This window comes from Protopterus annectens, chromosome 2.part0 (assembly GCF_019279795.1).
Source record: "Protopterus annectens isolate FY-2018-M chromosome 2.part0, PAN1.0, whole genome shotgun sequence".
In the NCBI taxonomy this organism is placed as follows: Eukaryota; Metazoa; Chordata; order Ceratodontiformes; family Protopteridae; genus Protopterus; species Protopterus annectens.
In genome coordinates, this window is record NC_056728.1 from 1,381,871,523 (window position 1) to 1,381,883,688 (window position 12,166).

Sequence of the window (12,166 nt, forward strand, 5' to 3'; positions counted from 1 at the left end):
TTTGGTGAGACACAGGTGCTAGTGTTTTTATGCGTATTGGATGCTTTGGGTGCTGTGTTTGGTGTAGCATGTTTGTGTTTTGGAGGTCTCTAGTGTTTAAGTAGGTTTCTGGAGAGTATCTCTGCATATGAAGGTTTATGTGCTGGGTGCATATTATGAATAGGAGTCATGGTGTGTGAACTGACAACCTGTTTAATGTTGCTGTTCTGGGCATGAGAGAGCAGTGATTCCAGATTCCTAGTGCAGGAGCATCTCTTGCAAATTGTACTTGAATGATTTAGGAGTAAGGGGTTGTCAGGGTACACGAGGCAGTTGCTACATTGCCTCAAAAAAAACCATGTCCACCAAACTGGCAGGAGAAACAGAGGGAAACTTACAGTCCATAATGCAAGATTTGAACCTGGTATCTCAGCAGATAAGGAGAAGATAGGGGTATCGGGTAGGGAGCTATTTTAGGGTGACTAACCTATGGGGTGTACAGTAGTAGGTCTATAAAAGAGAGGATCTGTAGTGTCTGATGTTGATAGGTAAGAGGTAAAGTCTCTGCTGGGTGGTACACTGAACAACTCAGAGCTATTCAAGAAATGCTCTGCTAGATAGCAGCTACTTGTAAGGGAAAATACGTCTATTGGTGCTTTTGCATCCATAACCTGCAAGAGTTACCCCCTCCCGCACAGTGTTGTGCGATAGTTAACTATGCACAAACAAGAGCAAAGCAGCTAATACAAAGAAATCAATGGAATAGCTCAAACTGAGCCCTTCACCGATGGAATAGCTCAAACTGAGCCCTGAACCAGTAACTTTCAGTTAGCCAGTCCTACTGTATGCTCCTGCCATGAGGGTACAGGGAGGCTTCTCCAAAACAAGACGTCCTGATTTTTAATGCTCACTCTACAAACAGAACTGAACTCAGACAGTCTGAATCTAATCTATACTATGGCCAACAGAAGTGCAACGGAACAAAAGAAAAATGGCAGGATATTTTTTTTTTATTAAATAAACAACAGTGTAAGAAGCACTACAATTTTTCTTGAATTAATAATAGCAACAGAATAAAACAGCAGATATAGATCTTTTCTTAAATTAAGTAAAAGCAACAGCTGGTGTGAAATATGCAGTAGTAAAGTACAGTGCAAAGCAGCAGCAAACAGTACATTTTTTCCTAGTACACTGCATGAAGAGCACTACGTTTTTTTTGAGAGGAGACCCAATGCTTATTTTTTATATATGTGAGTCTAAAGATGTTTTCAATATGCCACCTTCCATACGATTTAAGACATCTTACTGATAAAAGGTTAATGCAGTACTTACGAACTTTGCTGGATTTAATATTTTACTGCAGTTTTTATGTGCATAACACTTTCCCAGACTTTATAGATGGCTTGTTCAACTTTTGCCACAATTTCCATAAAAGAGCTTCAGTTGCAGCTCGATTTAGATGGTATGTAAATGCCGTATCTTGTAGCATGTTAAAAGCTTAACAGAAAAATCAAAATCTGTGACAGTTTTTCTGTGCCATGTTTGATAAACTATGAACCAACAGAATTTACTGCCTCATAAATATTTGTTCCTTTCCTAGCATGCTGCTGATATAAATAATTATATTGGATATAATTGTGTGCCATAAATGATTGTACTCTCATTTGTCATTCATGTAGCCTTATTTTAGTAAAACCTGAGTACATTTCTTTGCATGTATTGTGAAATAAGCTGGTATGAAATACTGTTTCCTCAAATGTGTTCCTTTTGTACTCCTTACACTCTACCACTTCTAATCCGCAGTATTAGCTGTCAAATTCCTTTTATGTAATTTGGTGTATTCTTTTGCCTTCAGGCCCTCAGCTATATACAACATGGTCATGGAAAAGTGTGTCTGCCAAATTTAGTTGAAAAAAAGACTGTGAACAAGGATGGATCAGTTCTTAAGAGGTTTGGAAGTTTGGGGTAGCATGCCATGCTTTCACAACTAACAAAAGCCCACACAATACACTTAGCTTAGCTTTTGTGTGTGTTTAGAAGAAATTGCTGCAACCTGTGCTTGTGTGTTTGGGCAACTAATTCTGAATATGTGACATTAAAAAATTCAAAGCATTTGAAGATTCACTTTTAACCCTTTGTTACCTCATACAGCTAACAGGCGACAGATTTGCCTGCTGAATTCCATCAGCATAGGAGTTTTTATGGCGCTAACACAGGGACTCTACATCAGCGGTGATGCTGCCATTAGAGGTGACATCAAATACTCATCTTTAGGTACTTGCCAGCAAATGACAATCCCATTCACGTATCAAAAACAAAACAATATCTTGAGTACTGTGGCTTAGCCCATTTCAGCTACATCACATTTTTCAACAGTTTTCTAATAGCCGTGTTTTCTGAAACATTCCCTTTACTGTGTCTCAGACAAAACTACAAATATTTTCACTATTATTTCTAAACTTTATCATGCCAGACTTACAGGCCCGATAATTAGATAAGATGAATGATGCTCTGAATTATGTTCTGTTGTGGATCATAACTACTGTGGAAGATTAGTGCCTTAGATTATCATAGAAGGAGACAAGAAGCGAAAGTAAATGTCTGTGTTATGGTTCAAAGTGCAGTATGAAATTAATTTTTGTGTATATTTCAGCTATATGTATGCTTAAATGCTGAACTTTTTTCTTCTTTTTGAATTTGCAAAAGTCAAAGTTTTTCTGGGACACTGTGATCCTAGACTTAGTATATGTAAGACCACATATAAAAATGGAAGCTGAGTATATTAAACTGTTTTCATGTTATGGTATGCCATCTCTTTATTTACATAAAGTCATGTGCCTGCCTTGACTAGGCCTGACTGCTGTGACAGCTTTACACCTGATCATGCCACATCATCAGTCTCCTTTATTTAAAGAGGCCTGGTCATACTGCTAGCACCAAGGCATACTGAAGGTAGTATCACACTACTGTGCAGGATGCCTGCATTCATTCTTTTGGGCTGTTTGGCCCTGTACATAACTCCCTCTACCCATGCCTTGAGCTGTATAATATGTCACACCTGAGCTCCCTGGCCAATTTAGATATTCCCCAGGAACGGTGGGACTGCTAGAATGTGAGAGGATTTTAGGAAGAAAGTTTGTAACACTTTGAGTACTGTGTATATCTACTGACCAGTCTGTTACTGCACTCCCGTGTTTCTTTTTTATTTTCCTCTCACCGTATAAAAGCTTGCATACCAAGTGTACTTATACCCCTGTCCCCTAAATCTTTCCAAAATGCATACTTATGGGGAGTGGGTGCTGCACTCCTGAGTGTGCAGTCCCTCGGATGACACATTAAACTGTGGCCCCCACCTGCTTGAGTTGATAGAATCTCGGGTGGATGTAAAAGATCCCATGGCACCTATTGAAAAGAGTAGGAGACCTCAGGTCTGCCCTGTAAAGAGGCTATTAGCATAGAGAGACTAACATGGTCAACAAACGATAAATAAATAAAAACTCCTAAAATGTATTTACTTAACTCAAAATTATCAAAATAGTAGCAGTACCCATTTGTTAACCAGATAGGCCTGCTGAACACTCAGCCCCTTTTCAGGGGTGACCCAAGAGCAAAATCTGGTTAACTGACTTACTCAGGGTTACATAGTAGCAAATGAGAGCTGAAGGAGTTAAACCCCGTACCACAAGAACTATAGCTCACAACTTTAACCCTCTGTACCAACTGACAGACTTAATACTGGATATCTCACAAATATGGCTACCTCTGTCCTCCTATACGTCAGAAGAGACAGAACAAGAACATGTAGAAGAAATCCTGCCTACAACCAAACATCACTTTTAAACAACATTATTCAGTCTTATTCAGAGTCACTTGCCATACATACAAAAAAAAAATACAGATCCAAAAACCAAGACCCAATCCTCCAAAGGCAGACGTCCTGTCTGGTGGACCCCAGCCATAAACAAACTATACAATAGAAGGAGGAAGCTACTACATGACAGAGCAAAATCCCAAAAAGGGAAGGCATCTCTGATCAGTATTAGCAAAAAACTACGGGCACTCATGAAATCGTCTAAGGCCAGCTTCGAGAGAAAAATTGCACAGGACACTAAGGATAATCACAAGGCTTTCTTTAGTTATGTTAGGAACCTGGGTGGGAATTCCCAGATATGCTCAGAATTACTCAATAATGACAAAAAATACATCGAACCCACAGACATTGCCAACATCCTAGCTGACAGGTTCAGCGCAAACCCCCTCCCCACCAAAAGGGCAAATATCTATCCCAGCAGAGTGCTGCCCCCCTGACATCTCAGATGCTCAGGTAAGAGCCGCCCTCTCCAAAGCAAAAAACACAGCATCAATGGGACCAGACGGTGTCCCGGGCTGCGTCCTACATGAACTCCAAGAAGAGCTAAACCCAAACATAAAACTACTGTTCAATCTCAGCCTTACTACAGGATATGTACCCAAAGAGTGGTCCCTCTCCACAAAGGTGGTGCCTCAACGGATCCTGGAAACTATCGCCCCATAAGGCTGACTAGCTTGGTCTGCAAAGCTATGGAAAGGATCATCATGGACCTCATAAATAAAGATATTGGGGACCTACAGACACTGGATCCTACCCAGTTCGGCTTTGTTAAGGGCAGATCCTGCCTCTTAAACCTGGTTGATTTCTTTGAAACAGTCACCAAGGCCATTGACGAGGGGAAGGTGGTCCACACAGCCTACCTGGACCTCGCAAAAGCCGTCAATACAATACCCCACTCGAGCATTATAGATAAGCTCACCAGCTTAAATATAAACCCCTATGTCACTAGATGGGTTGCAAACAGGCTCAAGGACAGAACCCACATGGTTAGAATTGCTAGAGCCATGTCAGACTCCAAACCAGTTACAAGTGGCATCCCACAAGGCTCAGTCCTGGGACCTCTCTTGTTCGGTATATATTTCTCGAAGGTACAGGCCAACACGGAAGGACTGTGGCTGACCAAGTTTGCAGATGACTGCAAACTGGGCGCCATAATCGACTCTCCAGCCGACACAAGCATCCTCCAAAAGGGCCGCATAGAAACAGACAACTGGTGCCAGAGCCATGGCCTCAAGCTAAATGCCAAAAAGTGTATAGTTATCCCCTTTGGCAAAAACAAAGTGCCCAAAAATTACCACATAGGTGGTAATCCATTAAGTACAGAAGAAGTAATTAGGGACCTGGGGACCCAAGTTGATAGCAATCTCTCATTTGACAACCACGTGGCCAAAGTGGTTAGAAAAACATTTTATATAGCCCACCTAATCATGAAGGGATTCACATCTAGATCAGGGGAGGTCATCGTGCCTCTTTACTCATCCCTCATCAGGCCCATAATTGAGTACAATGCCCCTTTTGGGATGTACCTTACCAGATGCCTGCAGCAACTGGAAAGACCCCAAAAGTACCTCACCAAGAGGATCAAAGGGCTCAAACAGATGCCATATGCTGCCCGGTTAAGGAAACTCCAGCTCTACTCAGTGGCATACGGCCTGCTCAGAGGCAATCTGTGCCTGATGTATAAAGCCATGTCCAACCCGGAATTAATGGACATGCTACACCTCAGAAAATCCAAATCCCATCGAGCTACGCGCTCGAGAGACTTGAACCTCAGCACTGAAATAAATAGGACATGCTGGAGGGACAGATTCATAACCCAGAGGCTCCCTTCACTCTGGAATAAAATCCCAGTCCAGGTTAGGCAGAGTCCCTCATTGACTCCCTTCAAGAGGAATCTTGATGAGTGTATGGGAGATCGTAGGTTTACCCCGGGTATCACTTCTGTGTCACTGTTAGACAGAGGCACAGTATACTAACCTCGAAAAAGGGCATAGCAAAATAAATTTAAAATGGGTGGCGAAAGCCAAACACACTCTGGCTAGGCTTATAAATGCCCTAGGGCAGATAGCCTAGTATGAACCTATGAACCTATAAGATATGTATATATACTTACCATAATAGCAGATGCTTGAATACATCATTGCTCCAATAGCATAAAGCTATATAAGAAGTATCCTGCCAGAGACTGGACATCTGGCAAATATACAAAAGCTTTTGGATACCTTCCTCACACACCACATGTCTATTGATGCACATACTGGTACAAAAGGGAGCATTCAAGTGCCTAAATACAGAGCTTTCTTGCCTCTAACCAAAGCATGCTGTGACCAAAAAATATGACATCTCCTGAGAGATTCGGATTTATAATCTTATGGTGTGCGAGAAATAGGTGAACAGAGCCCACTCCAACCAATAAAGTAGCTAAAGACAAACATATGAAGGGGGATGGGGGGGGTGTTAGTACTGAAACAAAGATCTGTTTGACCATGTTCTGTTATGGCAAGTTTACATACACAGCTGTACTATGTTCATCATTACATCACTATTGCAGTAGCATAAAGCTATATAGGATGATAACCAAAGCTTAGTCAATAAAGATGAAGGATCCAGGACCAGAGTCCAGATGACCCTGAAGAACAGACCTAGTAAATTCTGTTTTAACTCTAGAAAGTGAATCAATTTTGTAGTGTTTAGTGAGGGTGTGGGCTGAGGGCCAAGTTCCGAGAGTGGTTCTAGAGTCCATCCCCTTTCAAAAAGCCCCAGAAGTAGTCATAGCTCTAGTAGAGTGTGCCCTAACATTCAGTGATAAGAACAGCAACATTGAATAGTCTTGGATAACCATCCGGATACTGACTATTTGGAAACTTGTTGTTCTTTCTTCTTACCTTCATAAGAAATAAAGTCAATCTGCCAGTCTGAAATCTTTTTGTCTTGTCCAAGTAGTGTCAAAGCTGCTTGTGGACATCCATGAAATGAAAGAAACCAGGAAGGTGAATAACAGATTTAGAGTGAACTTAGAAGCCATCTTAGGCATGAATGAAGGATTAGTTCTAACAGTCACTTAGCAGTTTGAAAGACCAAAATGGGTTGAATAGACATTAGAGCTTGCAACTCCAATATTATTCAGGATGAGGTCAGAGTGATAAGTAAAGCTGTCTTCCAGGTAATGCACTTCAGGGAGGCACTAGATGAGGGTTCAAATAGAGATAAAGTTAGTTTCTCCAAAACAAAATTGAGATCCCAAGGTGGAGTCACCTGGTTTCTAGATGATCTAATATGTAACACCTCTTTTAAGAATTGCTTCACCTGCAAAAAAAAGAGATCTAGTGACAGATAGGCTGAAACAGACAAAAGATGTTATTTGACAGAAGTATAAGGCAGGCCAGAATTGAGCAATTCACAAAGGTAAAGGAGAGCCAGCAGTGCCCCCCCCCCCCCAATATGGGTCCTGGTCTGTGGTACAGCACCAGCTAGAAAATATTTCCATTTAGATAAATATGATTTTCTTGAAGCAGGTGTTGTAGCCTCCTTTAATGCTTGTTGTACAACCTCTGTAGAGAGGTGCCTAAAAAAACAAAAAACTGTCATGCTAACAGTTAGGTTCCGTTTCAGAATGTTGGGGTGGATGAGAGATTCCTTATCCTGTGAAAGTGGAGCTACTCTGTGGTGAACTTTTTTTGAAATTGCCCATGGCCATCTGCATGATAAGCAAAAACCAATGTTATTTGGGCCAAAAAGACTGTCCTAGAAGACTCTTGTGAGAGTCCTTCTTATTTTTAATAGAGCTTTGGAAGTCAGTGGAGGAGGGGTAGGCATATCAGAATATTCCCATCAATGAGAAAGAAAAGGCATGTGTTTTCCAGGTCTGTCTGCAAGGGGTCTTGGAAAAAGAACTGTCTGTTGTGAATAAAAGTAAACAGATCTACTTGAGGAATTCCTCACTGGAGGACAAGCTCCAGGAAGACCTCTGGGTGCAACATTCATTTGTGAGTGTCTGTCGTGGGTCTGCCCAGTGAGTCTACTACACTGTTCTACTCTGTTGGCATGCCTAAAGGGAGAGATTGTGCTGAGATGCCACTTCCCAGGTGATCATGGCTAGTCTGCGCAGAGGGTAATATCTGCTTCCCCTTGTTCATTTACCATAAGGTTTGGTGTTGTCTGGAATCCCCAATAAAATTCCTGGAGTCAAGAGTTGAATCAAGGCTTTTAATGCATTTAACAGGATCATCATTTCTTTGAGTTTGTGTCTTTCTTCCTGAAATGCAGATTCCAAAACTCCTGAACTTTAATTCCTTTGGAAACCATCTCCCAGGCAAAGTCTGATTCATCTGTCAAAGACTGAGTGGGAGTGCAGGGAAACAGGAAACTTGGATTTAGCTGAATCTGATTTGTCCACCAAAGGAGTTCTTTCTTTCTTTCATGATGAAACAAAGGATGCTGGTGTTGAGTCCAAATGGACTTGAGGAAGCCATATGATTTCCTCATATGAAGTCTAGCTAAGGCGCCATTAGGATAGTTGATGCCTTGTAGTCTTGAATTCTGCTGTGGTCATGGACTCTAAAAACTTTAGAGCGTAAAATGAAACTTTTTCTGGAGGATGTGTCCAGAAGACATCCTAAAAATGTTAGCCTGTGAGATGGAATTAGAGGATTTTTCTGGAATTAGACTGAAACCTACATTTTTAAAGAGGTTTATGGAGAAGAAAAGGGATGTCTGGGTGTCTTAAAATGAATCTGCTAAGATGAGGCAATCGTCCAGATTGGGATAAATGTGGATTTCTTTATGTCTGCAGAAGGCAACCTCTTGAAATAGCCATTTTGTAAATATCCTTGGAGCTGTAGAAAGTCCAGAGGGTAAGAATGTAAATTGAAAAATCTAATCCAGACACAAAAAGTATGAAATAACTCATGAAGTCTTTGCGAACTGGAGTATGATGGTTTACATCCTTAAGACCTAAGGTTACTAAAAAGGACCGGGATGTTAGACAAAGAGGAAAAAGAGACTGTATGATTATCATTTTGAATTTCTGCCATTTTTAAAAAGCAAATGACATCAGAAAGATCTAGTACTAGTCTCCAAGTGCCTCCTTTCTTGGGTACTAGAAAAATCCTGGAGTAAACGCCTTTTCTCTGTTGGGAATGGTGAACAGGCTGTATAACATCTTGTGTGAGCATTTTTGGCAAAATCTGAGGAAACAAATTTGTTTGCTCTTTTGGAAGGAGGGGATCTCTGATTTTGGAGGAATGAACTCCCACTGCCATTTGTACCCCCACTAGATTCCTCTAGTACCCAAGCATCTGTTGTTTGTTGTTTTCCAAGAAGGCAGGGAAAGAAATAAATTGCATGTCTTGAAAGGTTGGCTAAAGAGGGGAGGGAGGGGAAGGACTACTTAAATAAATAGTCATTAATTCTTTTTAGATTGGGAAGTACCTGGGAGCCATTTCCCTTTTTCTTGGAGCTCCCTTGCCATTTCTTTTTACGTTCTTGTTTTCCTTGATTTCTTCTTCCTGGTTTAAAAGGCTTCTTGAAGAAGGGTCAAAGGCTAGAGGGATAGTTTTTGCTATATGCAGGTACTGCTGACAGAAAAAAAAGCTGTTTTACTCCCTGTATTAACTTGTCATTTTCTACTAAGCACTTAAGACTTTGGCATAGGATCTACCAAAAAGGATATCGTTCTCTATTGGGATATTGTGAATCTGGGTTATAACATCCTCAGGGAGACTCTGTAACCTAAGCCAGGCATATCTATACATTACATAGCCTGTGGCTACAACTGTAGCAATTGCATCATTTGCAACATAGAACACTTTATGGTATGTGTTGGGACTCGAGATGCAGATAAAAGTATGTTAGTTAATGAAGATTTGATTTCTGAAGCAGACAGTATAGAAGTTATTTGTTGCTTGTCTAAAAACATACCAGGAAGGTGTTTGGCCATGAGGTCTTGGCAATTTACAGTGTTAAAGGCCTGGGTTGAGGAAGTAAAGATTTTGCCAAACTTATCGAATACTCTACTAGCCTTCGCATTGGGAATGGGGGGGGGGGTGGAAGAGGTAAGGGGTTTGGAAGCTCCATTCTTATCCATGAAGATGTCCAGAGGGTCTGCCAAATAATTTCTGAAGAGGTATTTATTTGTGTGACTCAGATATATTTTATAGCCTGTCAGGCTTGCACTATCCAAGGGGTTGAGTATGGGAAAAGCATGCAGAAGTGAATGCATCCTCAGGCTCCAACTCATACTGGACTGAAGAGGAGACTGAGATGCATAATCTACTGTTACTTTTCTGTGTCTGAAAATAACTCTTCCTCAGAAGAAGAAGGAGAACCTTTCCTCTTGTAATGAGTGGAAACTCTGGTTGAGGATTGCAGAGACTAAAAAGCTGTAAAAAGCTCTGTACCAAAAATTTACAAGTCCTCTTGAGATCCCTTAAAATTAACTGGAGTGGAAGGGGAGGGAGGGAAGATGCTTGTTTTTTGAGATTTGATCTTAGAAATGAACTGTTTAATTGTTTTGGATGCATCTGATATGTGGACCCCCATGAAGAAGCCTGCTACTACCTTCCTTACCAAGATGTGATGTGTACATCCATCCATTCAAACAAAAGAAATGGTGTTCTCCCTTTTTGGCAGATGCCGGACAAATGTTCTTGGTAAGATGCCTGACTCCTGACTCATAGTTGCTTCCCAGGGGTCAACACCAGAGAGGTCAGTCAGATTGGGAGCGATGGTCTAAAGGCACTGCAACAGCCATAGTAGATTTGTCAGTTACAGGCAGGGAAAGCATGATCAGAGGAAGAGTTCTTTCAGTATCCTCTTCAATGGTTTCCTTCTTTTCTTTGTCTGAAGGGGGACATCCAACACAGAGGAGTTAGTAGCCTTGAGAGACCAAGCAACGGCTTTAAGGTGTCAATTTTCTGAACAATACGTTAAGGATATTAAGCAAACTGTGAATGGTTTTCAGGGAAAAAGAAAGAAAATATCATGTGAGCAGACGTTATTTCCCCAGACAGAAGGCTCAGACCCTGTGAGAATCGTTGCATGGGATGTGTCTAATTCTTGTGCATTTTCTTCTTCTGCTAGACATAGTAAATTACCACTATTTTTATTGAAACAATAAAGGAATGTTCCCAATTTGGTACTTATCTGCCCAAAAACCTATGATACGAGATGACTGCTTTAACTGAAGTCACAGTGTAAATAAAAACATCTGACTAAACTCTTCAGTGCCCAAAAAGTTCTGAATTTTGATACCTGTATGCCCCTTTTTATGCCAGTATGCCCTTGTTCTTCAGTGGACATATGGTGAATGAGGAAGGCGCCCAAATACATTTTTATACTGAGAGCTGTTCAATCCTTGGCAAGATATGTCTCATATAGCTTTATGCCACTGCAACAGTGATCTAATGATGGACATCTGCAGTAAGAGTAGCATGTACTCCATCTCCTTCATCCACTGTAGTACTTGAAAACATCCTTTTAGACCTTAACATAACATAAAGTGCAAGCAATTTTATATTAGATATGAAAATGGAAACTGACTCCTGATCAAACCATCTTGGCTTAGCCAAAAATATATTGCCTAGTTATGTTTTCCGTCTTCACGTTCTTGCCATCTATAATGGTTTCCTGACTTGTAATTTATATTTGTTATACGTATTCTGTGCTGATTTATATTTTATTTAAATATTATTTGGCTATTTATTGATTTAGTTAGTTAATTCTTTGTTTGTCTGTTAGTACACAGATCCTTACAGATCAATTTCAGGCTCAGCCTGTGAAATCCATACATCACATCAATCTTTTTTTATTGTTTTAGATGATGCTGCTAAATACACAGCAGTATATGCAAGTTATATAAAAAGTTGGTGTTGTCTCAAAGCCTCCCACAGTATAAATAGCTTATGTTGGTAGCTCTTCCATCCATAGTCCCTACTCATCAAGGTTTCAAAGCCTGTATCCCAAAGCTAGCAGCCATGATGTCTTTAGAAGCACTGTCCATATATTCACAGCAAGTTCAATATCTTAGTCTTTGCCAATCAAAGCAGAAGTGTTTTCATGAAAACAAACACTGATTTTTTTATAGTAAAATTTAGTTACTGCTTGCTTTATACACACTGTCTTTCCTGTTACAGCATGACAGGTGCTTTGAAACTGCCTTCCCTGTGGATGATGCCTGCAGCTATTGGAAAATTTGGCATTAATGTTTGGTACAGATTGCCAACCATTTTCCTGCATATCATATGTGACATCAAAAAAATTATGAAAAATTTCACTGCTGAACTTTTAAGGTTGTGTACAAAAATGAGTTTCATCAAT

General features: G+C 40.5%; 1 protein-coding gene across 31 annotated transcripts in view; it reads left to right on the plus strand.

Annotated features, from left to right (window-relative positions):
• ANK2 (ankyrin 2) overlaps positions 1–12,166 on the plus strand; it is a 3,034,032-nt gene that overhangs the window by 2,978,909 nt on the left and 42,957 nt on the right. For 30 of the 31 annotated variants that reach the window (XM_044061567.1, XM_044061562.1, XM_044061555.1 and 27 more), the window contains one exon: positions 1,835–1,929. The exons of the other annotated variant lie outside the window; for it this stretch is intronic. In XM_044061567.1, coding sequence (XP_043917502.1) covers positions 1,835–1,929 — 95 coding nt within the window. The remainder of the gene's footprint in view (positions 1–1,834; positions 1,930–12,166) is intronic. 31 annotated transcript variants of the gene reach the window in all.